This window comes from Oncorhynchus nerka, linkage group LG24 (genome assembly GCF_034236695.1).
Source record: "Oncorhynchus nerka isolate Pitt River linkage group LG24, Oner_Uvic_2.0, whole genome shotgun sequence".
Classification (NCBI taxonomy): domain Eukaryota; kingdom Metazoa; phylum Chordata; class Actinopteri; order Salmoniformes; family Salmonidae; genus Oncorhynchus; species Oncorhynchus nerka.
In genome coordinates, this window is record NC_088419.1 from 61,183,015 (window position 1) to 61,209,867 (window position 26,853).

Genomic DNA, 26,853 nt, shown 5'->3' on the forward strand with positions numbered 1-26,853 from the left:
AGGGCCGTGCAGAAAACAAAACACTTCTTGACATGACTACACAGTGACTGTCTGAAGAGCTGTGGATGACAAAGACTGAAGGAAGTGTTGCACATTACCAGACACACAGAGGGGACAGTGCGACACAGAGCCTACACTATCTCTGGATCAGTGACGGAAGAAGAGGAGAAAAAAGGATGGAGGCAGACAGAAAGACAGTAAGAGAAGAAGCACTGTGTTTCTTAGAAACCAATAGTATTTCCTTTTCTCCATTTCATTTCTCTTATCTTTTACTCTACCCACTGCTTTCCTGCCATTTTGTTTTGTAAATAACAGATCTGCACCACAGGGTTCCCAAGTAAGGCCAGGTACACTTATCCTCCACCAAGCTCAGCAAAACACCACTCTGCTATTTCTACAAGAGAAACTGTTAAGAAGAAGAGACTTGCTTGGGCCGAGATACACAAGCAATGAACATTAGACTGGTGGAAATCTGTCCTTCGGTCTGATGAGTCCAAATTTCAGATTTTTTGTTCCAACATGATCTCCGCATGTGTGGTTCCCACCATGAAGCATGGAGGAGGAGGTATGATGGCGAGGGGTGCTTTGCTGGTGACACTGTCAGTTATTTATTTAGAATTCAAGGCATACAGCATGGCTACCACAGCTTTCTGCAGCAACATGCCATCCCATCTGGTTTGGGCTTAGTGGGACTATCATTTGTTTTTCAACAGGACAATGTCCCAACACACCTCCAGGCTGTGTAAGGGCTATTTGACCAAGAAGGAGAGTGATGAAGTGCTGCATCAGATGACCTGTCCTCCACAATCACCCGCCCTCAACCCAATTGAGATAGTTTGGGATGAGTTGGACCGCAGAGTGAAGGAAAACAACAAGTGCTCAGCATATGTGGGAACTCCTTCAAGACGGTTGGAAAAACATTCCAGGTGAAGCTGGTTGAGAGAATGCCAAGAGTGTGCAAAGCTGTCATCAAGGCAAAGGGTGGCTACTTTGAAGTTTTCTCAAATATAAACTATATTTTGTTTTGCTTAACACTTGGTTACTACATGATGTGTTATTTCATAGTTTTGATGTCTTCACTAATGTGTCTTCACTATTATTCTACAATGTAGAAGATAGTACATTTATAGAAAAACTCTTGAATAAGTAGGTGTGTCCATTTGTTTGGTACTGTCTGTCACAAGCACTTTTTTTAAAGACTTCATCATTCCTGGTGTTCAAGATAAAAAACATGGACACCACACAACAGAACACTTAAACTGGAACGATACTCTCAGTAACGGTTGCAGAAAAAGGCCTGTGTGCACACCATACCCCCAAATATTCTAATGAGCCCCCTCTTCTAGCTGGGTTTGGTGGTGGCTAGCTTATGCTGGGCTTAGTGTGGTCTAGCCCCTGTTGGGCTAGTGTCGGCTAGCCTGTGTTTTGCTGATGTGTGATTGATGTGGGCTATCCTGTGTTGTGCTTGGCGTGGGCTGGCCTGTGTTGGGCTGGTGTGGGCTTGGTGTGGGCTAGCCTGTGTTGGGCTTGGCGTGGGCTGGCCTGTGTTGGGCTGGTGTGGGCTTGGTGTGGGCTAGCCTGTGTTGGGCTGGTGTGGGCTTGTTGTGGGCTAGCCTGTGTTGAGATTGGTGTGGACCGTGTTGGGCTGTTGTAGGCTGGTCTGTTTTGGGCTTATGTGGGCTAGTCTGTGTCCACCGTGCCCACCAAATACCCACATGGGGCCAATGGGGTCATGTTTGCTCTGTAGAGACGTCTCTACTTTCCTTCCAGTGAAGCTGTTACTCATCAAGAGCCCAGTCTCTCCTCTCCTCTGGCATAACTGACTCATTTCACCCCGTTACACAAGAATATCACATCTTACATAATAATAATCAGCTATATGACTCTCAGCAGCTCAATACATCTTAAAGAAAAATATTTTTTTCCTTTGGTGAATAACAATGACCATTTACATAGAATACATTTGTCTCTCAACAGACACACTGCAATAGATATGCCCTGCTGTTCCCACACATTTAGTTGTGCATATATTTTGATAAAGTGGTGAACATGATGTTCCCGTGTACAACACTTGTTTACCTGGAATATTTTCACTGTGTCTGTGTGTACTGCCCCCTGCAGGTCAGTGTGATGAGTGACCATCAGGCAGTGTCCAGCTCTCCTGACTGCCCTCAGTGTCCCCAACACATCCTGACAGGGGCAGAGGCAGCCGTGTCCTACTCCCAGTTCTGTGAAGCATTTGGCTTTCCCATGGGGCCCTCGGGGGGCAGGGCCCTGCGGCTGTTCTATGAGCTATGGGGCCCCAGTGGGACCTTAGTGCAGAGGGGCCAGGCTAGCAACTGTCTTGCACAAGGTCAACACCCTGAGCCCCTGCTGTTTGACCATCAGGGGTGAGTCAGAGTTCGTCACTCATACTCTCAATGCAAACTGTGTAGCAATGTCGATATTGTATGCATTTACTGCAAGGCTCTTGTGTGTCCCTCCCCAGCTACTTGTCCTCAGTACTAGAAGTGTGTGAGGAAGTGAGCTACATCATACTGTACTGTAACTACACGCCGTGCCAGGAGTGTTCCCAGACCCTGATCTCCTTCTTGCTGCACTATCCATGGGTGCGCCTGGATCTGCTCTTCTCCCAGCTCTACCACACAGCCCCCAGCCAGACCCACAGTCTGGACAACCAAACAGGCCTCCGCAGCCTGGCTGCCCTCTGGCCTCGACTCACCCTCAGCCCCATCTCTGGAGCTGCTTGGGGGCATCTGCTAAGGTGTTTTGTTAGAGATGTCCCACCGTCGGCCCTACAGCTCCCCCTGCTGCCTGAGAGGGTAGAGGCGGACAGGGTTAATGCAATTCACATATCAGCTATTACAGGCATAGGCCCTGCCTTTTTGGACCTCCCACTGAGGACATACACAGAGCCTGTGGAGAGAACCCACGCTCCCCAAGCGCTCACCCTGCTCTCTCCCCCACACCTGAACACATCCATGCACATCTCCACACCCCAACCTAGGGTAGTTAATGCCCCCCTCCCAGCCTATCTTCACCCTATCAATGTGGTCAGACATGTCAGGATGCCTCCACCTTGGAGGGGTCAACCCCAATCTCCTCCCTCCTCCTCTGGGTTCTTCTCCCCCCTGCTCTCTCTGTGGCTGCCTGGGCGTCTGGTGGAGATAGTGCGGGAGGTAGAGAATGAAGTGCCAACAGCAGTCAGTCAGTCCCAGCACAGAGACTCGAAAAGAGGAAGATCCAGAAGAAAATAGTGCAGGGGAGTCACAACACAATTCTCAAAAATGAAACTGTCATGTGTATAATATTTAACCAACAATAATGAATGGAGTTGACGCCAGCTGTGTTTTGCATTGTGTGCTCCGTATACTCTGTTTGTGTTTGCTGTGAGTGTGTACTTGCCTGAATACCGGTCTGCCTACCCATGTAGATGCACCCTGTTTTGGCACTGCGCTAGAGGCTAGAGGACAGGATTGTGAGAGGTAGGAGGACTCTGCATGTGTACGTGAGTCTGATGCTCAGAGGGGCACAGGGTCCTGGAGCACACTGGAGAATACTACACAGACCCATCCCTACCCAGCCTAGCTCAGCACTGCAGCCTATTGCCGGACAAACAAACAGAGAGAGAGAGAGAAAGAGAGAGGGGCGGGTGGGATGCAGCACAGGGGAAACAAATAGAAAGAGAGAGAAAGAAAGGAAGGGAAGTGACAGAGTAGAGAGAAGTGGAAAGGGGGAAACGAGGAGAACAGGGGAAAGCATGTGCCAGAACAGACTGGGACTGATGAATATTGCAGACTTCATCTGAGCAAACTGATGTTAGGTGTACTTTATCGCTCTCTGCACTCCCCCTGCCACCCCCCTAAAGTACTGTACATGTGCGCATACTGCACACACACCCTCACATATATATGTACAAACAAATGCAGCTCAAGTATGTAGAAAAGCAGACAGGCCAGTTCTCCAACTCCCCATACAAACATATTATTTATAAAGCTGAACACATTAATATTTCAAATCTACCAATCTCATTACAACCATACACTGCCCACTCCAAACTAAACTATGAAGTCATTTGGTGGGGATATTAAACAAAATAGGAATGAAGTGATGCACAGAGAAAGGTAATAAATCAGTGTGTGAGGTCAGCAGTATTTCCTACCTGAGTGCGTGTGCAGAATCCCTCCATTAGAGAGACACTAGCATCGTCTGCTCTGCTGCATAGAGGAGGAGGACAGAAAGAGAGAGAGAAAGATGGAGGGGAATCTCTTAAAGATATGCTCTCTTCATTTTCTCGCACTCCGTCATGTGTCTGTTCTGTCGTCTACTGTCGTTTGACACATTCATCTCCACGATGCCTCAGCCTCTGTCCAGCAGCAGCAAATCAGAACCACTCGGCCCCAGCTTTATCTCTTGCTTTCACACTCACATACGTACACACTAACACACAGTACAGCAATCACACACTATCTCTCCCGTCGTGCTCCCTCTCCAGCTGCAGTGCTGAACTACTGACTCACACTAACAGCTGCAGTGCCGCTCTGCACCTCTCTATCTTACGTCCTCTGTGGCCGTCTATCTGCGTGTATGTGTATGTGTGTATGTGTGTGTGTGTATGTGTGTGTGTGTGTGTGTGTGTGTGTGTGCGTGTGTGTATGTGTTTGTGTGTGTGTTTGTGCGTGTGTGCGTGCGTGCGTGTGTGGTGCGGCAGGGTAGACTAGTCGTTAGAGCATTGGACTAGTAACCAAAAGGTTGCAAGTTCGAATCCCTAAGCTGACAAGGTATAAATCTGTCGTTCTGCCCCTGAACAGGCAGTTAACCCATTGTTCCTAGGCTGCCATTGAAAATATGAATTTGTTCTTAACTGACTTGCTTAGTAAAATAAAAATAAAATGTGTGTGTGTATGTATACATGCCTGTGTTCCTGTGTCTTTGGGATGAGTATCCTCACGTGTGCTGCCTGACAGCACTTTATTACTACAGCTTGAGAGTGAACCAAAGTATTTTAATAAACAGAATTCAACCTTGTACTCTATGGTCATTGGTGATTGAATGAAAAGAGGACTCCTACTAAATGAGCCAAGCCGTTGTTGATTTAGTCAGACATTCCCCTTCTGTACCATCGGTATCCCCTGGCTGGTTGTCCTTTGCGTTCAGGTAATAACTCTAATCAATGAAATTTGCATTATCACTCACAGCCAGATAAAATGTAGGATCAAAAGTACATTATAAACTGGGTGTTTCCAGCCTTGAATGCTGATTGGCTGAAAGACGTAGGTTATCAGACCGTATACCATGGGTATGACAACAACAAAAAACGTTTTTACTGCTCTAATTATGTTGGTAACCAGTTAATAATAGCAATAAGGCACCTCAGAGGTTTGTGGTATATGGGCGATATACCACAGCTAACAGTATCCATAAGAACAGCCCTTAGCCGTTGTATATTGGCCATATGCTACACCCCCTCTGGCCTTATAAACCAGGGTTAGGGTTAGAGTTGAGCCAGGGTGTGGACATAGGACAAGAGGAAAGTGTGGAGAGACATGGCGGATAACAGTCAACATGGCTCAACCCTAACTCTAACCTGTCAAATGGGGCTCCTCCTCCACCTCTGAATTCCAAATGCAACACCTGCTCATGACCAGCAGGTGGCGACATTGCCTCTCTTTCTATTTCAACAGAAGGAGATTGAGACTCAGGGACTATGTCAACACAGACAAGACAGAATATCAACATGTTCACAGGTATTATCGCAGTTAGTTAAATCACTCAGGCAAACAAACACCACACTGGGCTCTTATAATAGCTAGCTACTGTTCGTGTATGGTTAGAGGTGTGGTTCTGAAGGTTACTGTGGCCTCCTCCTTATCATCCCCCTGTCCAGCAGTAGAGGTATTCAGGGCTCAGAGGCAGACTTCTGCATATCCAACCTGCCTGTCTCTTTATGGAACTCATGTGTCTCGTAAAATCCTCCGTTCTGGACAGTTTCTCCTCTTCTCTCTCTCCCTTCCTCTGTTCCCCATGCAGGTCTGAGCCTCAATGACTGATTCTACGGACGGGAACAGTAAAACCCAGAGAGGAATTCCCTTTAACCTGACCACGGTGCACACCATGGGATAGAACACAGTGTACTGAATACTGAGCGGAGTGTCTACCTGTACATGCATACAGTGCACATGCTTTGACTATGACTGGGGCCCGAAAAACTGTGGCCAGCAGCTAAATGGGATTTACTGTACATGAGTCGTGTTCTTGAGTGAAATGTTGCCGTCGACCAAAGCTGTGTCTATGCTACAGACAGTAAGGTCGACATGACAAGGTCGTGGGAACAGTGCAGTAGTTTAGGTTAGTGATACAATTGAAATAACAGCAATACACGGCCAAAACCTTACACCAGAGTTGTTTCAAACCCTGTAGCCATAACAGAGATGATAGCAGGAGATATGGTCGAATCAAACAAACAAACTGCAGAGTGAATGAAAACACAGATTTGTAGCGCCACCATTCCAGTTAGATGAAAGGCCAGGTTGAGCTCAGCTCAGTGTAAAGCCAGATGAGTGTAGTCTGATCTGTGTGTAACAGGGCCAGTCTGCTAAGTGCTACAACAGTATCTACAGGTTCACAGGCTGACTGTCTCAGGGGAGCACTGTCCTCCATCATCTCTGTCCTGACCTGCTTCTTACAAAGAATCAAATGGCAAATGATTGTGACAGTGTGTGTGTGCGCTCTTGCATGTGTGTATGAGTGTGTATGTACATGTGTTGAGTGTGTCTGGTGGTGACAGTGATATGACATCATAGCAACTGACAGCACTCCTGGGTATACTTGCGATCATGGAAAAACACAAACACCAGCCTGCATGCACACAAGCGCACACACACACACACACACACACGTCATTTCAGACAGCTGTAAGATTCCTTTATTCCCTGGGCTGCCCATAAATCACATGATATTTTTAAATTACAATAATCATCCTTTTTTTAACAATACAATAAACATTGGTTTGTGAGTTTTATCTCTGTACTGCAAACAGCAATATCTGTCTTCCACATGTTGCAGTCTCAGGTCGTCCAGTCTCTGTCTCTCTCACATCGTCCCTGCATGGTGTGGGTGTTCAGGTCCCCCCAGTCCTTCTCTCTGAGTCTCTTCAAGGTCTCTCTCTGACTGTGTGTGTGTGTGTATGTGTTTGGGGTGTGGGTGTGTGTGTGTGTGTGTGTCAGACTGTAGAGCGCAAGGGGAATAAATACATCTGAGGTCCTGGGCCCACTTTCTCAGTGCACAGACCACTCCACCACTCATCAGGCATCCAATGGGATTCACATCTCAGCCTGCTAATATGCTAGTAGACAGCAGATAGCCAATGAGAAAACGCACTGAGCAGAGTAGTTGACTGTGTATCCAGTTGTGTGTGTGTGTGTGTGTGTGTGTGTGTGTGTGTGTGTGTGTGTGTGTGTATGTGTGTGTGTGTGTGAGAGAGAGAGAGTGCATGCGTGCGTGCATGCACATGAGTGTGTGAATAGAGAGAGAGAGAGAGAGAGTTCATGCGTGCGTGCATGCACATGAGTGTGTGAATAGAGAGAGAGAGAGAGTGCATGCGTGCGTGCATGCACATGAGTGTGTGAATGTGTATGTCCTTGTGTGTGTCCGTGTGTATGTCCATGTGTGTGTCCGTGCAAAAGCACGTCTACAAGTCTCTCTCTCTTCCTTCTCAGAGTTCATCACGTGTGGAGCGGGCGGCAGGCGGAGGTGAGTCACCCGTCACACTGTTCTGAGCCACGGTGTGGATGCGGCCTTGCTGCTCTGTCTTCCTGGCATGCTGGTGCAGGCGGTCCCAGTCGGTGGCGGTGGCCTCGTCGTCCCAGATGGTGGAGGTCTCCGTGTCACTCACGTAGCCCGGCTCGCCCGTGTAGTGGGTGGGGTACAGGAGGAGGGGCTCCACAGAGAAGGCCTTCAGGTCCCGAGGCTCAAAGTGAGACATGAAGTCAGAACTGATGGAGAGAAGGGGAAAGACAGGAGGGTTGATTGACACATCAGAGAGTATCACACATAGAAGGAGGGAGGAAGACATAGTAATCTGTCATCAAAGTGCATTTCGTGCAGAATGATACAGGGGTACAGAAAGGAGAGGCTTATATGTGGTAATTCAGCACCACCTGGTCAAAGTTGATCATGGAAGCTGGCAGAGACACAGAGTGATAGACGGATTATTCCAGTATCTTGAAAAAACACTTTAACATGTCATCATCAAAATATAGAACTAAGAACAGACATAGCCCTTGGTTCACTCCAGACCTGACTGCCCTTGACCAGCACAAGAACACTCTGTGGCATACTGCACTAGCTTCGAATAGTCCCCGTGATATGCAACTTTTCAGGGAAGTCAGGAACCAATACACACAATCATACAGGAAAGCAAAGGCTAGCTTTTTCAAACAGAAGTTTGCATCCTGCAGCACTAATTCCAAAAGGTTTTGGGACACTAAAGTCCATGGAGAATAAGAGTACCTCCTCCCAGCTGCCTACTGCACTGAGACTAGGAAACACTGTCACCACTGATAAATCCACGATTATCGAGAATTTCAATAAGCATTTCTCTACGGCTGGCCATGCTTTCCAGCTGGCTACCCCAAACCCGGCCAACAGCTCTGCACCAGCTCTGCACTCCCCGCAGCAACTGGTTTCCGAGCTGGTCACGGGTGCACCTCAGCCACGCTCAAGGTCCTAAACGATATCATAACCGCCATTGATAAAAGACAGTACTGTGCAGCCGTCTTCATCGACCTGGCCAAGGCTTTTGACTCTGTCAATCACCGTATTCTTATTGGCAGACTCAACAGCCTTGGTTTCTCAAATGACTGCCTCGCCTGATTCACCAACTACTTCTCAGATAGAGTTCAGTGTGTCAAATCGGAGGGCTTGTTGTTCAGACCTCTGGCAGTCTCTATGGGGGTGCCACAGTTGTAAATGAGAACTTGTTCTCAATTGGCCTACCTGGTTAAATAAAGGTACATAAAACATTTTTTTTTTAAATACATCTAAGTGAGTCAGAGAGTGGTAGGGGTGCAGAGAGGGGAGAGGAGTGACACGTCCACTTCAATCAGTCAGGCCCTGTCAAGCAGAGGTCAGCTGGTGGAGGTCAGCCCCCCCCTGTGGCCATTTTAGTGTCAGCACTCAAAGAGAGTGTAACCTAATGCCTGAATTTCTGCCCAGGGATGTGAACCCTGAGAGAGACTTAGTCTGAGTGTTGAATTCTCCCAGCGTCAGCACAGAGCAGGCAGAGGAGAGGAGAAACTGCAGGGCATCCCTAACCCACTTTCACGCTCATTCACTCTCTCCAGACTTAGCTCTCTCTTTCTCGCTCTCTCTCTCTCAGATACTCACATATTGAAATTTCCCACATTACACAACCTACGTTTACCAACTACACACATTGCTGACTGTGTGTTTACATAGCACTCCTTCTCTTTCCCTCTCCTGTGCTCTCTCTCACACACACACACACACACACACACACACACACACACACTGTGGTCTGTATTTACATAGTAATTCATACTCACACTCAGACACGCACACACACGGATACACAGACACACAGACGGATACACACACACACACCATATAGAGAGGTCAGTAGTGCTGAGAGATTAATTAGCTGCACCATTAAGAGCATCTTGACTGGCTGCATCACCACTTGGTATGGCAATGGCATCCGACCGCAAGGCGTTACAGAGGGTAGTGCGTATGGTCCAGTACATCACTGGGGCCTAACTCCCTGCCATTCAGGACCTCTATATCAGGCAGTGTCAGAGGAAGGCCCTCGCAATTGTCAAAGACTCCAGCCACCCAAGACACAGACTGTTCTCTCTGCTACCTCACGGCAAGCGGTACCGTTGCACCAAGTCTGGAACCAACAGGACCCTGAACAGCTTCTATCCCCAAGACATAAGTTAACCAAATTGCTACCCGTACAATCTGCATTGACATATGTGATGACCCTTTTTATTCATCACATACACTGATGCTACTGTTTATTATCTGTCCTATTGCCTATTGCCTCACTTTACCCATACCTACAGTGGGGCAAAAAAGTATTTAATCAGCCACCAATTGTGCAAGTTCTCCCACTTAAAAAGATGAGAGAGGCCTGTAATTTTCATCATAGGTACACTTCAACTATGACCAGACAAAATGAGAAAAGAAAATCCAGAAAATCCCATTGTAGGATTTTTAATGAATTTATTTGCAAATTATGGTGGAAAATAAGAATTTGGTCAATAACAAAAGTTTATCTCAATACTTTGTTCTATACCCTTTGTTGGCAATGACAGAGGTCAAACATTTTCTGTAAGTCTTCACAAGGATTTCACACACTGTTGCTGGTATTTTGGCCCATTCCTCCATGCAGATCTCCTCTAGAACAGTGATGTTTTGGGGCTGTTGCTGGGCAACACGGACTTTCAACTCCCTCCAAATATTTTCTATGGGGTTGAGATCTGGAGATTGGCTAGGCCACTCCAGGACCTTGAAATGCTTCTTACAAAGCCACTCCTTCAATGCCCGGGTGGTGTGTTTGGGATCATTGTCATGCTGAAAGACCCAGCCACGTTTCATCTTCAATGCCCTTGCTGATGGAAGGAGGTTTTCACTCAATCTCACGATACATGGCCCCATTCATTCTTTCCTTTACACGGATCAGTCGTCCTGGTCCCTTTGCAGAAAAACAGCCCTAAAGCATGATGTTTCCACCCCCATGCTTCACAGTAGGTATGGTGTTCTTTGGATGCAACTCAGCATTCTTTGTCCTCCAAACACGACGAGTTGAGTTTTTACCAAAAGTTATATTTTGGTTTCATCTGACCATATGACATTCTCCCAATCTTCTTCTGGATCATCCAAATGCTCTCTAGCAAACTTCAGACGGGCATGGACATGTACTGGCTTAAGCAGGGGGACACGTCTGGCACTGCAGGATTTGAGTCCCTGGCGGCGTAGTGTGTTACTGATGGTAGGCTTTGTTTCTTTGGTCTCAGCTCTCTGCAGGTCATTCACTAGGTCCCCCCGTGTGGTTCTGGGATTTTTGCTCACCGTTCTTGTGATCATTTTGACCCCACGGGGTGAGATCTTGCGTGGAACCCCAGATCAAGGGAGATTATCAGTGGTCTTGTATGTCTTCCATTTCCTAATAATTGCTCCCACAGTTGATTTCTTCAAACCAAGCTGCTTACCTATTGCAGATTCAGTCTTCCCAGCCTGGTGCAGGTCTACAATTTTGTTTGTTGTGTCCTTTGACAGCTCTTTGGTCTTGGCCACAGTGGAGTTTGGGGTGTGACTGTTTGAGGTTGTGGACAGGTGTCTTTTATACTGATAACAAGTTCAAACACGTGCCATTAATACAGGTAACGAGTGGAGGACAGAGGAACCTCTTAAAGAAGAAGTTACAGGTCTGTGAGAGCCAGAAATCTTTCGTGTTTTGTAGGTGACCAAATACTTATTTTCCACCATAATTTGCAAATAAATTCATAAAAAAATCCTACAATGTGATTTTCTGGATTTTTTTTCTCATTTTGTCTGTCATAGTTGAAGTGTACCTATGATTAAAATTACAGGCCTCTCTCATCTTTTTACGTGGGAGAACTTGCACAATTGGTGGCTGACTAAATACTTTTTTGCCCCACTGTATATGTACAGTACATAGCTACCTCAATTACCTCATACCACTGCACATCGACTCGGTACTGGTACCTTGTGTACAAGGTTATCATTCATTACTCATTGTGTATTTATTTGTTGTGTTATTATTTTTTATATATTTTTCTCTACATTGTTGGGATGGGCCCTGTTTACGAAGCATGTGACAAATAAAAGTAGATTTTATTGAATTGGATTTTATTTCACACACATACACACACACACACACACACACACACACACAGTCTCTCCCTGTCCATCTCTCCCCACCCCCATGCTCAGCTCTGGATCAATGGGAATCCTGTCCCTCTCACCAGTAGCAGGAAGAACCATTCCGGACCCACATTCCTCCGAGAGCCGGAGTGAGGAAAAGAGAGAGGGAGAGGAAGAGAGATGGGAAGAGAGGGGAGGACAGAGGGGAAAATGCAAAGAGGGGTAGGAAGACTGAGGGAAAAAGAGGGGGAATGGGAAGGGTGGTGAGGGTTAGGAGAGAGGTGAGAGAGAAAAGGGGCAGGGGAGCAAGGAGAGGCAGAGGACAGGGTGTCAGAGACAGAGATGGGGCTAAGAGGTGGAGAAAGGGGTAGAGCAGGATTTCCCCAGGAGGAAGCAGACAGATAGGGAACCATTGTGTGTCCTACGAGGGTAAGGGACCCACTCCATACAGGAGAGAGAGAGGGGGAGACAGAGATGAATAGAGAGCGAGAGAGAGGAAGAGAAAAGGAGGAGGCAAGAGAGAGATGGCGTGGGGAAAGGTGTTGAAGAGAATGAATGAGGGAGAAAGAAGAGGAAGACGGGGGCATGCTGGTGTACCTCTAAAACAGCAGGCTATATAGACACATGTATTTTTGCCTATGTATGCATTACTGTGCGTCACACTTCATTTTTGTTTTGATTGGTCGTCTAGTCTGTTTCTAGTCTCTGTGTTTGTCTGTCTGACTTTGACTGTCAAAACGTAAGTCTGTCTGCATCCTCTTCATGTTTGTTTCTGCACTCCTCTGCATACAATATAAATGCTGTTATAAATGTAGATGCTAAAATAAGTCTGTCCTTCATGCAGATGGTATCTCAATACGAGTCTGTTTGTCTTTCTGTCTCTAGCAGTCTTTCTAAGCACTTCCCTGTCCCTCTGTCTGTCCCCGTCGGTTCTCCTGTCCGTTCCCTGTCTGTCCGTCCCCCTGTCTGACCCCCTATCTGTCTCCGTCTGTGTCAGTGCAGTCAGCCAGTCACTTACTTGGGGTGTTTGTTGAACATGACAGGGAGGAACTCATCGACAGGTAGCATCTTGCTGAAGGCCTGAGCAGCCAGCAGCTTCCTGGCACCCTGCGCTGACAGGGCATAGCCCAGCGTCCAATAAGAGTAGTCAGCCTCCACCAGGTTATTAACCCCTTCCACTGAACGCTCCGGTTGGTGCACCTGCATACGCTTACGCCCAACATAGCTGCAGGAGAGAGAGAGAGAACGATAGATGGAATTAATTATACATAAGCCCAAAATGTAGAATTACACATCATAACAATGCAACTTGTAGACTTATTTCTTACATGAGATCCCAGTCCAGCTGGGTCTTCTCTACTTCCTCTATGATGGTCATCATTCGCCTCTTAAACCTGGGCTCAAAGCGCACATCATCCTCCAGCACTAGCACCTTGGAAAGACCACGCTCCGCCATCTGACAACAGCACAGAGAATAGGTCTGAGGTCACAAATCCGCAAGAGGACACAACCACTGAGAGGATAGGGGATCTGCATCCATTTATCGTAAGGACAGTATGGTTAGTTCAGCGTACCTGTACCCAGGTGGAGTGGTGGCTGAGGAAGCAGCCTATCTCTCCTCTGGTTAGAACACGGCCAGAGTACGGGTCCTGATAACCTGGAATCATCTCTATACCCAATGCCTGCAGCTGAGAAGAGTTCAGAGCCCTGAGAGAGAGAGAAGGAGAGTGAGAGAGAGAGAAAGAGAGGGATTGTGTTCGATGAACAGAGAACTAATTTAAACCATAGTGTCCCATGCAGCTATGCAGTCCTGTGTGTGTGTGTGCGTGTGTGTGAGAGAGAGAGACCTACTTGCCGTCCACTGCGTCAGTGATGGTGGCCTGCAGACCCAGAGAGGTCATGGTGCTCAACATCCTCTGTCTCCTGTCCAGACGACGTTTCAGATTAATCAGGAATATCTGAAAGGAAAGGAGGGAAGGAAGGGGGAGAGAAGGAGTGAGCAATCAGGAGGAAGAGGGGGAGTAATCAGGAGGAAGAGGGGGAGTAAATCAGAGTAGGAAAGTAGAGTTGGAAAAAAGGGGAGAGACACGGGGGTAATGGATGAAGGAACAGGAAGTAAGAGCAGGAAAAGGAGGGTGAGAAATAAATGTCACATCAATATAAATAGTTCCTCTAAACCAGCAGTGGGCAATAAATTAGGCTCGAGGGCCACATTGGGATCTCAGAATTAAGTGAAGGGATGCAGAGAATTTTTTTCGGACCGATTTGTTTTGCAAAAGCAATTTGTGGGCCAGAAAAAGGGGCAGTTATTTGAAAGCTTGTAGTTCCATTATCATTTCTACATACTTTCTATCTGGTTACAGACGTTCAAGAGTGGCCTAGTGTCACGTCTACACCCACTCCTCCCCTCCGGCGCTCAGCGTCACTGGTTTACTAACCACCGGTCCTAGCAACCATCATTATGCACACCTGGCATCAATCATTATGCATACCTGCGCTTCATCACGAGGCACACCTGGATTCCATTACCTCACTCATTACTTCCCCTTTATCTGGCACTCCCTTAGTCAATACTGCCTGGGGAATGAACCTATGTGTTTCATGTCTGTACGCTACTCTTGTTTCTTGTATTGTGCCATGTTCCGTTTATTATTAAACTCACCACCTGCACTTGCTTCCCGAGTACCAGCGTCTACGATACAGAATACTGCCTCAACAAATGGAAGCAGCAGGAAATCAGGACATCTCCCAAATGGTTGATGAACAGGGATACCTACTTCATCAACACCACGACCAGCTGGTGCAACTGTGGAAGGCTATGGAAGATGTGCTTCAGTCTTCAATGTCTCAAACATACCAGAGAGGCGTTGCCTTCAATTAGTGGAGGATACTCTGCCACCAGTCCATGTAACAGTCCGCCCAGGTCAGCGATGCCCTTCTGTCCCTCCCAGATAGATAGACGGAACCCCCATCTAAATGCCGTGGCTCCCTATTCTAGTGCTCCCTCTATTTTGCGCAACAGATGGGAACCCCAACCACTGAAAGGTCCAAAGATGCCACGGTTATTTCTCTGCTGACTGGGTGGGCGTTAGAGTGAGCTACAGCTGTCGAGGAGAGGAGGAGCTGGATTCGTATAAAGGGTTCATGGCTCTGTTCAGAGGCATCTTCGATCATCCACCGGAGGGTAGAGAGGGGAGTGAGCGCCTATTCCAACTATGTCAGGATGACCAGACCGCTGCAGAGTACGCCCTCACCTTCCGGACTGTAGCAGCAGCCAACGGATGGAATGAGCCGGCGCTCTGTACGCTATTCAGAGGAGGACTGCGCGAGGAGGTCCAGACGGAACTGGCATGTGAAGACGACAACCTCTCCTTGGACGTACTCATTGCGATGGCCATCTGTCTGGACAACCTACATTGGGAGCATCGGTACCCTCGTCAGTTCTCTCCCTCCCTCAGTGACCACTCTGTATCAGATTCTGAACCCATGGAAGTAGGGGTCACAGGCCTCCCTGTGGCTGAACGACGTAGATGGAAACAGCTGGGGCTCTGTCCCTATTGTGGTCAAGGAGGGCAGCAGCTTCAGCAGTGTCCGTTATGACCGAACTCAGGATCCACGAGAGTAGAAAGACAGTCATGTGATCTTCTACCTCCTGGGGCAGCTGTGTGCATTCCCATCTGCATCATTTTCTGCCAGACCCTTGTGTCAATCTACAGTGCTAGTGGATTCCAGTGCTGTGGGGAACTTTATTGACCAGACCCTTGCCTCCTCTCTCAACATCACCTCATACCCACTCTCCTATCTGTTTCTTGTTCAAGCCCTGGATAACAGATTTTTTTTAAAATAATAATAATTTGACCTTTATTTTACTAGGCAAGTCAGTTAAGAACAAATTCTTATTTTCAATGACGGCCTAGGAACAGTGGGTTAACTGCCTGTTCAGGGGCAGAACGACAGATTTGTACCTTGTCAGCTCGGGGATTTGAACTTGCAACCTTTCGGTTACTAGTCCAACGCTCTAACCACTAGGCTACCCTACCGCCCCGGAACCATTACACACATCACCACACCACTCACCCTCACTGTGGAGTCCACTCATCAGGAAAACATTCCTTTCTAACAATTAGTGCTCCAGTTCACAAGATCATCCTCGGCCTCCCATGGCTCCAATGCCATAACCCCACCATCTCATGGTCGAGAATGAAAATCACGGACTGGGCACCCGAATGCGGAGGACCTGCCATCTCTCTCGAATCGTATCCCCTGTGGTCTGGGAAGTAGATACGGGCATTTGCCAGGCTCTGGAGAGGGAACCAGCAGCCACTACCTATCCTCCTGAGCACTACATTCCCACAGGGGATAAGGGAGTACCTGTTGACCTGGACACATCTACATTCCCACAGGGAATAAGGGAGCGGCTATTGACCTGGGCACAGCTACATTCCCACAGGGGATAAGGGAGCGGCTGTTGACCTGGGCACATCTACATTCCCACAGGGGATAAGGGAGCGGCTGTTGACCTGGGCACATCTACATTCCCACAGGGGATAAGGGAGCGGCTGTTGACCTGGACACATCTACATTCCCACAGGGAATAAGGGAGCGGCTGTTGACCTGGGCACATCTACATTCCCACAGGGAATAAGGGAGCGGCTGTTGACCTGGGCACATCTACATTCCCACAGGGGATAAGGGAGCGGCTGTTGACCTGGGCACATCTACATTCCCACAGGGGATAAGGGAGCGGCTGTTGACCTGGGCACATCTACATTCCCACAGGGGATAAGGGAGCGGCTGTTGACCTGGGCACATCTACATTCCCACAGGGGATAAGGGAGCGGCTGTTGACCTGGGCACATCTACATTCCCACAGGGGATAAGGGAGCGGCTGTTGACCTGGGCACATCTACATTCCCACAGGGGATAAGGGAGCGGCTGTTGACCTGGGCACATCTACATTCCCACAGGGGATAAGGGAGCGGCTGTTGACCTGGGCACATCTACATTCCCACAGGGGATAAGGGAGCGGCTGTTGACCTGGGCACACACAGCTGTCGTTGCTGGACATCCTGGGGTCCCCCGTACTATTCAATCTCTCTCCGAGATGTATTGGTGGCCCACCATGGCGCAGGATGTTGTTTGTTACGTCAACTAATGTTCCAAACGAAGTCCCACACTCCAGCAGGGGAACTCCTTCCCTAGTCTCATCTGTCCATTGACTTTGTTACCGATCTTCCCTCTGATGGTTTCACCACCATTCTGGTGGTTGTGGATACATTTTCTAAATCATGCCAGTTTATTCCACGCTCTGGACTCCCTACAGCTCTCCAGGTGCTGAGGCAATGTTCCAGCAGGTCTTCTGGCACTATGGCCTTCCAGCACTATGGCCTTCCAGAGGACATCGTCTCTGACTGTGGACCACAATTCCCGTCACGGGTATGGAGGGTTTTTATGGAGTAACTGGGGTTCAGTCAGCCTCACTTCTGGGTACCGACCTCAGTCCAACGGGCAGGTGGAGAGGATGAACCAGGAGCTGGGGAGGTTCCTGAGGAGTCTCTGCCAGGACTGGCTGGGGGAGTGGGCCCGACTCCTCCACCCGGCTGACTCCCTTCCAGTGTATCCTGGGTTATCAGCCGGCCCTGCAAGAAGCTTTTTTAACCCCAAATAATAATTCCCCCACAAATGTGTGTCTATATATACTTAACCTTTCTGGGAAGGGAGTTCCGCTAGCGGAACACCTGGCCTACAGCCAGTGAAATTGCAGGGCGCCAAATTCAAACAACAGAAATCTCATAATTAAAATTCCTCAAACATACAAGTATTATACACCATTTTAAAGCTAAACTTCTTGTAAAATCCAGCCACTGTGTCAGATTTCAAAAAGGCTTTATGGCGAAAGCACACCATGCGATTATGTTAGGACAGTGCCTTGCCACAAAAAACCATACAGACATTTTCCAGTATCATAAAAGTCAGAAATTGAGTTAAAATTAATCACTAATCTTTGATGATCTTCATCTGGTGGCACTCCCAGGACTCCATGTTACGCAATAAATGTTTGTTTTGTTCGATAAAGTTAATCTTTATGTCCAAAAACCTCAGTTTAAATTGACGCTTTATGTTCAGTAATGCATTGTCTCAAACAAACATCTGGTGAAATTGCAGAGAGCCAAATTAAATTACAGAAAAACTCAAACATTGATGAAAGATACAAGTGTTATACATAGGATTAAAAGATAAACTTCTTGTTAATCCAGCCGCTGTGTCAGATTTCAAAAGGCTTTACGGCGAAAGCACACCATGTGATTATGTTAGGACAGCGCCTAGCCACAAAAACCATACAGACATTTTCCAGCCAAGGAGAGGTGACAAAAGTCAGAAATAACATTAAAATTTACATTTACATTACATTTAAGTCATTTAGCAGACGCTCTTATCCAGAGCGACTTACAAAATGAATCACTTACCTTTGATCTTCATCTGGTGGCACTCCCAGGACTCCATGTTACACAATAAATGTTTGTTTTGTTCGATAAAGTTCATCTTTATGTCCAAAAACCTCATTTTTGTTTGCACGTTTAGTTCAGTAATCCATATGCACAAAGCGCGGGCATAACTTCCATACAAAAAGTCAAAAAAGTTCCATTAAAGTTCGTAGAAACATGTCAAACGATGTCTATAATCAATCCTTATGATCTTTTAATCATAAATATTAAATATTATTTCAACCGGACAACAGCGTTGACAATAGAAAAGAAAGATAACCAACGGCCACGCGCGATAAACAACTCATGGCTTTCAGCTAAGCCACTTACTCTGAGTGCTCTTATTCTCTCCCCTTTCACAATAGAAGCCTGAAACAACTTCTAAAGACCGTTGACATCTACTGGAAGCCGTAGGAAGTGCAATCTGACTCCACAGACACTGGATAGGCATTCACCTGAAAACTACAAACCTCAGAATTCCTGGTTGGATTTTTCTCAGGTTTTCACCTGCCATATGAATTCTGTTATACTCATAGACCTTATTTTAACAGTTTTGGGAAGTAGAGTCTTTTCTATCCAAATCTACTAATTACATGCACATCCTAGCTTCTGGGTCTGAGTAACAGGCAGTTTACTCTGGGCAAGCTTTTCATCCAAACTTCCCAATGCTGCCCCCTATCCCAAACAGGTTTTAAACCTCCCCCGGGCCAGATTGAATGGTCTCGCGGGCCGGGTCTGTATATTGCCCACCCCTGCTCTAAACAGTCAGGGCCAGTGTCTTACTGTACCTCATCAAAGCCCATCTTGTCCTGCGGCATCTCAGGATTGTACATGTACTCTGAGGGTGCTATGTTGTGATCAACTGTAGAAACAGAGGAGTTAGAGTTAATACAGCAGAGTGGGATCAGAGAGAGTATGTCCTCTAGGGTCAAACTGGTTTATTTACCATTCTCATGAGCAGAGAGAAATGCTGAGGGAGGAAGGAAAGAGAACTATAGTTAGCAGAGAGGAAGAGGCGAAGCGAGAGGATTTAGTGACAAATTTGTTCAACAAAAAAATGCAATTGCTAATTCCCTACTTGGGGCTTATTTGATTGAATAGATGTTTCGTGATGGTTTGGTTATGAATGTTCTGTTTGTCTGTTGCCAGTTCGTCTTGTCAAGCTTACCAGCGTGTTTTCCAAGTTCCTGTTTTTCCTAGTCCACCCGGTTTGACCTCTTGCCTGTCCTGACACTGAGCCCGCCTGCCTGTCCATTCTGCCTGCCCCTGCCTGCCTGTGCTCGACCTGCCCCCTGTTGCTCAATAAATATCAGAGACTCGAACCACCTGCCTCCTGTGTCTGCATCTGGGTCTCGCCTTGCGTTGTTATAGTACGAACTGGCCATGACTGACCCAGCAGATGCAGACCAGCTCCGTCACGCTGTCTCCCTGCAGGGAGCCACCATTAAAAAACACGAGGAGCTTCTCCTCATTGAATCCCCTCACGTCCCTGTTGTGTTGGGATTTTCTTGGCTCCAAAAGCACAATCCCGTTATTGACAGAATCATGGGTTCAATCCTGTATTGGAGCCCGTTCTGTCACTCCCACTGCTTTAAAGCGGCGCAGCCACCCCCGAGACATCCTCCTCGGGGTTTAAGTAAAGTCTTGGATTTCTCTGCTGTTCCCACAGAGTACCATGATCTCCTGGAGGTATTCAACAAGGCTCGTGCTACCTCTTCACATCGTCCCCATGATTGTGCCATTGACCTCCTCCCGGACACCACACCGCCTCGAGTTTGGCTATATTCCCTATCCAGCCCGAGACCAAGGCCATGGAGGAGTACATTGAGGACTCTCTGGCTGCTGGGAGCATTCGTCCTTCTGCATCACCTGCCAGCGCAGGATTTTTCTTTGTGAAAAAGGACAAGACCCTACGTCCATGCATCAACTACCGGGGCCTCAATGACATCACGATTAAGAATCGTTACCCCCTGCCACTCCTCTCCTCTGCTTTCGAACCTCTCCAGGGGGATACCATCTTTCCAAGTTGGACCTTTGGAATATCTACCATCTCGTCCGGATACGTGAGGGGGACGAGTTGAAGATGCCTTTCAACAAGGCCAGTGGACACTATGAGTATCTGGTCATGCCGTTTGGGCTCACTGTTTTCCAGGCCCTGGTCAACAATGTGATCCATGACATGCCATGCTGAATCATTTTGTGTTTGTCTACCTCGTTGACATCCTTGTTTTCTCCGGTCTGCCCAAGAACACGTCTGACAAGTCCTTCAGCGCCTCCTGGAGAACCAGTTGTTTGTGAAGGCTGAGAAGTGCGAGTTTCACCGCTCTACTATCTCCTTTCTGGGATACGTCATCGCTGAAGGAAATGCCCAGATGGATCCTGAAAAAGTGAGAGTGGTGGTGTATTGGCCCCAACCCACGTCCAGAGTGCAACTGCAACGTTTCCTGGGGTTTGCTAATTTATACCGCCACTTCATCCGGCTCTACGGCACACTGGCGGCTCCCCTCTCTACACTCACTTCTCCCAAGGTACCGTTCACATGGTCCCCAGCGGTTGACAGGGCTTTTGTGAATCTTAAGCATTGGTTCACTACTGCCCCATCCCCCATCCATCCGGACCTGTCCCGTCAGTTTGTGGTTGAGGTCGATGCTTCTGATGTTGGAGTGGGGGCCATCCTGTCCCAGCAATCTTCCCTGGACCAAAAGCTCCATACCTGTGCTTTCCTATCCCATCGTCTCAACTCCGCTGAGAGAAACTACAATGTAGGTAACCACGAACTTCTGGCGGTCAAGGAGCTGGAGGAGTGGAGGCACAAACCTTTTTGGTTTGGACCGACCATAAGAATTTGGAATATCTCCGCACAGACAAGCGCCTTAACTCTAGGCAGGCCTGTTGGGCTCTGTTATTCACCAGGTTCAACTTCACCATCTCCTACCGCCAATGGTCTAAGAATGTGAAGCCAGATGCTCTCTCTCTCGCCTGTACAGTTCCGCTGCCACACCCTCTGACTCTGAGACCATCCTCCCTACCTCATGCCTTGCGGCTTCAGTTGTCTGGGGGTATTGAGACCCTGGTCCGCAAGGTACCAGGTCCTGGAATGGGCTCATTCCTCCAGGCTTACCTGTCCTCCTGGCTCCTGTCAAACCCTGGCCTTCCTCTGGCAACGCTTCTAGTGGCCCACTATGGTTTCGTCACTGCATGCACGGTATGTGCCCAGAATAAGACTCCGCAGAAAGCTCCGCTGGGCCTCCTTCAACCACTGCCCGTTGCTTATTGCCCCTCGTTCCATTTTTCTCTGGATTTTGCTACTGGGCTTCCTCCGTCTGATGGCAACACCATTATCCTAACACCTCTCCCCAAACTACCATCAGCTTATGGTGCAGCACATCTTCTAGATCTATGGACTCCCAGTGAACATGGTCTCCAACCGGGGTCTTCAGTTCTGTTCCCGGTTCTGGACCCTTATTGGATTGTCGGCCAGCCTGTCCTCCAGATTTTATCCCCAGTCCAACGGCCAGTCGGAGCGAGCGAATCATGACCTGGAAACAACACTACGGTGCCTCGTCTCAACCAACCCCACTACCTGGAGCCAACAACTGGTCATCGATGGCCATCTGGCGTACACGGTGAGAAGCTTCCTGAGTGTTCGACCACGGGGCAGGGGTTTCCAGTACCTGGTTGACTAGGAGGGCTATGGCCCGGAGGAGAGGGTGCTGGTTCCCGCTAAGGTCACCCTGGTCAACCAGATATGCACCCAGGTAGGACGCCAGGTGGTGCCCCTGGGGGGGAGGGTACTGTCACACCCTGATCGGGTTCACCTGTCCTTGTGATTGTCTCCATCCCCCTCCATGTGTCACCATCTTCCCTATTACCCTCAGTGTATTTATACCTGTTGCCAGTTCGTCTTGCCTTGTCAAGTCAATCAGCGTGTTTTCCGAGTACCTGTTTTTTCTAGTCCTCCCGGTTTTGACCTCTTGCCTGCCCTGACACTGAGCTCGCCTGCCTGACCATTCTGCCTGCCTCTGACCTCAAGCCTGCCTGCCACCCTTTACCGTTTGCACTCTGACCTGGTTATGAACTCTTGCCTGTCCTCGACCTGCCTCTTGCCTGCCCCTTCTTGCTCAATAAATATCAGAGACTCAAACCATCTGCCTCCTGTGTCTGTATCAGGGTCTCGCCCTGTGTCGTTATAACGAATGCCCTGATATAAATGGACACAAGTGGCATTTTGTCAACTTGAAAAAACAATTTCATATTGGAGTTGTGGCTGTTTACAAGTGTATCTGCTCTCTAATAGACTAGAATGGTCTCGCCTCTTCCTGCCATCTTTGAGGACATGTATTTCCATTGTTAGATTAGTCACTTGACTATCTTGTCAATATAATAGATCATCTTTGGAGTTAGTAAAGCACTGCAGCAGGCCTGAGACAGAAAGAAGTAGTGATGGGCTATAGATGCTTAAACTATTAACTGCTATTCCGGTGATAAGCATCAGGGTTAAGGATAGGTTTTTGCTTAAGGGTTAGGGTTAAGTTCAGGTTTAAGGCTTGGGTCAGTGTTAGTGGACCATCTGTAGGGGACTGTGTTATTTAGAGAGGTATGTGTGTGTTTGTCATAGGTGTGTGTGCTTACTCATGGCCTCAGCGATGGTGTGTGTGAAGCTCTCCTTCTCATCGTCAACATTCTGCGAGGCCTTCAGAGGAACCGGTAGGAAGCCATAGTGCTCTCTGTTACACACGTACATCTGCACATCTGGAAACAAACACAGTCACACAGAGTTCATCAACAACACACTGATACACACATACAGCTGGACATCTGGAAAAAAACACTGCTATACACAAACACTACCATGATTGTATCAGTGAAGTACATGCTGGTAGACAGCCTACAGACTCGCACAGCTAAGCATACACAATGTCTCATATAACCACAGTATTTAAAGGCAGATACAGTAAGCACAAGGATATACAACTGACGGAATATATATAACAATGTCTTGGCCTTGTGATTTGAAGCAATCCGGAGCAATTTTTTGAGAGAGGCTGGTGATCCTCTGTGGCCGAATCACGCTCTCTGTTGTAATGTTTTGAAGGATGGTATTTGTTTTTGCATAGACAGGAGTAGTTGTATGGTTTTGGCGAGTTCAATTCGGGTTTACTTTGGCTTCCGCAGGCCTATTGGACACCTATGGTTTTGTGTATAAGTAACTTAGGCACTTTAGTGTACATACATACCATGTCTATACATACCATGTCTACATATTCATTCAATAACATGTACCATTTGTGGGTATTAGGGCCTCTTCTGAAAGGTAACTAAGAACTCGATGTCTGACAGGTTCAATCACTCATGATCAGTACCATTCTGTGGTCACTGGTCATCATCATATTCCTGTAGCATTTCAGATGGATTCAGTTAGTATTGTCTCGGTTATTATCTATGCTTAGAGCACGTCAATGTTTGTATTGAATTGTTTAATGCCCTAACCAATGGAAGAAACACTTAAAGAACATGGCCGTGTGTGTGTCAATGTGTGTGAGAGTTGTGTGCGTGTGTATGAGAGAGAGAGAGACAGTGAGATGTGAGTAAGTGTGTGACATTACTGTGTTTTTAGTACGTGTTTGTGCATTCCTGTTATGTGTGTAATAGTTCTGCTGGTACTCTACCGATCATTAGCCACAACAATTAAATCAAATCAAATGTTATTGGTCACATACACGTGTTTGAGGGTGTAGCGAAATGATTGTATAATTACACACATTCAGTCAAGTAATTAAGTCACACATCTAGTCAACATCAATTACCCAGCCTGCCTTGTTTCCCTCATTTAAACACCTGATCGGTTATTTTGTAAAACATGCCTTTAGCACAAGACATAGTACTAGCGGTTGTTTCTGAACCAGGCTATATGACTGTAAGCTTACACATCTGGTACGTGGGAGGGGTAGCTATAGTGTGAGGGCTGTGTTTTACAACATCCAATAACATGGACGAGGATTTTGTTTCTGGACAGGCTCATGGTGACCACACATGGCGGGGTTGAAGGGATGGGGGGCGATTGGGGTTGGGGGTGTGTGTTGAACTCTGACCTGCCTGCCGGGCAGAGAAGGAGAACACCATGATGTCATCGAAGGCCCAGCTGTAGTCAGGGTGAGGGGGGTAGAAGGCCAGCTCCCTGCTGGCGCCACGCCTCAGGTCCAGCAGGAAGGTAGAGTGCACCATGGGTACAGCGAAGCAACCCAGACGCTTCCACTCCCTGATTGGCTGGTAGTCAGGGGTACGTTTGTAGTAACCCTGGGGGAGAGATGGAGAGGGAGAAAGATGAAGATAGAAGGAGACAGAGAGAGAATTTAAAATGTGAAGGGCTAAGGGGTACCGAGTGCTATGAGGTCCCAAATGGTAGGTAATTGGAATGACTTTAATTGCCACGGTGAAGAGGTGACAAGGAGAGTAATGATGTGGTCTCTATTAGGCTGTTTACCTGTGGGGTGATGCCACACCAGAAGTTAGAGTAGAGAGAGCGTGACTCTAGCATGGGAGCTACCAGAGTCAGGTTCTCAGCCATGAGCAGGTTGAGAATCTTTGGGTTGGTCAGCAGGTTATCACCGTCTGCAAACTAGATACGGAGAGAGACAGAGCAGGATACCGCATAAACACACAGAATGTAATCTAACAAACATCTAGTATTGCAGGTATACAGTCTCATGAAACCAGAGACAGAAAGCAGGTATCATCATTCACATACAATAATGCAGATAACTAATGTTACACTGAAATGTAACGCATGTAATCTCATAGGTATGTTATGAACTCAGTCTCACCAGTATGTAATCTGCCCAGCGTTCCCGTGCTGCCTTAAGAGCAGCCTGCCTCAGTTTCATCACATGGTTGAAGCGGGACGGAGGCCAGTGCTTGGGCCCCCACTCATCAGTATAGGACCTGAGGACATGACAAAGAGCTTTACTTTCAGTGTCTCATATTCACCATGCACTGATGAGCAGTGAACTTCAAAGATGTGTAAAATGTAAGAATGTGAACCAGACTAGATGGTGTGGTGAGATGCCCTGAGTCTGAGGGGGAGGTTGGCTGGGAGGGGGTAAAGTAGACTTACTTGGGCTCCTCCATAGGTCTCCACTCCACATAGTGGTACTGGTCCTGAGCCTGCTTCAGCCACTCCCTCAGCATGGCTGTGCTGTTGTCCACACTGTGGTCTGTCGCTGCCCTGACACACAACATATTATGGGACACTATATTAACACAACGTAATGCACAAACAAGGTAATGCAGTACCAACTCACTGTAGCCCTAATATTTTTCATTATTTAAAAAAACTGCAGAAAATGTGGTATTTCTATGTCAAACAGTTTTGTTATATTTCAGGCTTGTGTAATATAAAGTGTAATATTGTGATGCAAACTCGAAATTGAATACATTTCAACTCTATATCTGACATGATACAGGTGTCTTCTTTTTTAAAGCTCATAACCATGAGGCATATACGTTTGTTTGAAAGTAGATTTATTTAAGACCACCAAGAAACACTGATTTAGCCCACTGCAGTATTAAAAAAACCACGATGAGAGTGTCAACATAACACATCAAGGTAATGTGTCGACATGATACAGCAACATAGCTGATACACTGTGTGTAGGATCAGAACACACGCACACACACACACAGTGTCCTGTGTAAATCAGGTCTGGCAGACAGTTTGGAAAGCTATAAGGTGGAAAGGCTGTAAGTACAAACCACAGAGAGTAAAAAGAGCAACAAACAAACAGGCCAGAATGTACAGTACAGTACTGCAGCTGGAAAACCTCAACCCTCCTTACTGACACTGCTGCCACTGTCTGCACACCGTTTGCCTGTCCTTACACACACCTACCCCAACTCTGTCATAGACTCATCCAGTCACACATTCACCCGGTCTTTCTCACCCATGCTATCACACTATCACTTCTACAGAGTTGTGGCCTCACAGTAATAGCCTATGACCTTGAGAGGATATCTATAGTACAACTTCAACATAATCAAGTAAATCTAACCTGCTTCCCTCTCTCTCTGCACCTAATACAGTATGTGCTTAATGGAGGAAAGGTCAATAGAAAGAGAGAGCGGGGCCAGTGTATCTGTAGAGGTCGCAGTGCCACTGCTGGCACACACACTCACACACACACACACACACTGGAGTTTTCCACTGCTTGCTGTAATATTCCCGACCATAACCTCTCCAGACAAACTCATTGCCTACTATGTTGGAGTGCAGACAGACCAGAGATAGCAGTGTATAAACACACATTTTACAAAACCGCTGCTAACACTGTCCACCGTGAGATAACACTGTAGACAGAATTCATTATACACACCCAGTTCAGAGATAACAATATTGACATCTGTGACACACACAGCTCCAGAGAGAGAGAGAGAGAGAGAGAGAGAGAGAGAGCGAGAGAGA

General features: G+C 47.4%; 2 protein-coding genes across 3 annotated transcripts in view; one reads left to right on the forward strand and one right to left on the reverse strand.

Annotated features, from left to right (window-relative positions):
• The first annotated feature begins 2,056 nt into the window (after positions 1–2,056).
• Positions 2,057–5,018, forward strand: LOC115108733 (putative C->U-editing enzyme APOBEC-4). The gene is made up of 2 exons (XM_065008507.1): positions 2,057–2,390; positions 2,489–5,018. Exons 1-2 carry the CDS (start codon positions 2,131–2,133, stop codon positions 3,255–3,257), a joined length of 1,029 nt encoding a protein of 342 aa, XP_064864579.1. The 5' UTR covers positions 2,057–2,130; the 3' UTR covers positions 3,258–5,018.
• A 1,881-nt stretch (positions 5,019–6,899) lies between these two features.
• The window catches only part of LOC115108364 (procollagen galactosyltransferase 2-like), a 44,130-nt gene continuing 24,176 nt past the window's right edge, over positions 6,900–26,853 (reverse strand). For both annotated transcript variants that reach the window (XM_065009032.1, XM_029632594.2), the window contains exons 2-12: positions 25,510–25,620; positions 25,220–25,337; positions 24,880–25,014; positions 24,488–24,692; positions 23,028–23,147; positions 19,184–19,257; positions 13,762–13,868; positions 13,485–13,617; positions 13,239–13,366; positions 12,929–13,135; positions 6,900–7,994 (exon numbers count right to left, since the gene is read on the reverse strand). In XM_065009032.1, the coding sequence (XP_064865104.1) occupies positions 7,715–7,994; positions 12,929–13,135; positions 13,239–13,366; positions 13,485–13,617; positions 13,762–13,868; positions 19,184–19,257; positions 23,028–23,147; positions 24,488–24,692; positions 24,880–25,014; positions 25,220–25,337; positions 25,510–25,583 (1,581 nt within the window). In that variant the 5' untranslated portion in view covers positions 25,584–25,620 and the 3' untranslated portion in view covers positions 6,900–7,714. The remainder of the gene's footprint in view (positions 7,995–12,928; positions 13,136–13,238; positions 13,367–13,484; positions 13,618–13,761; positions 13,869–19,183; positions 19,258–23,027; positions 23,148–24,487; positions 24,693–24,879; positions 25,015–25,219; positions 25,338–25,509; positions 25,621–26,853) is intronic.

Bases quoted from the DNA above. Each gene is read 5' to 3' on its own strand.
- LOC115108733 (XM_065008507.1), top strand. From the start codon at position 2,131: ATGAGTGACCATCAGGCAGTGTCCAGCTCTCCTGACTGCCCTCAGTGT. The intron at 2,391-2,488 runs GTGAGTCAGAGT...GTCCCTCCCCAG, and splicing joins CTGCTGTTTGACCATCAGGG to CTACTTGTCCTCAGTACTAG.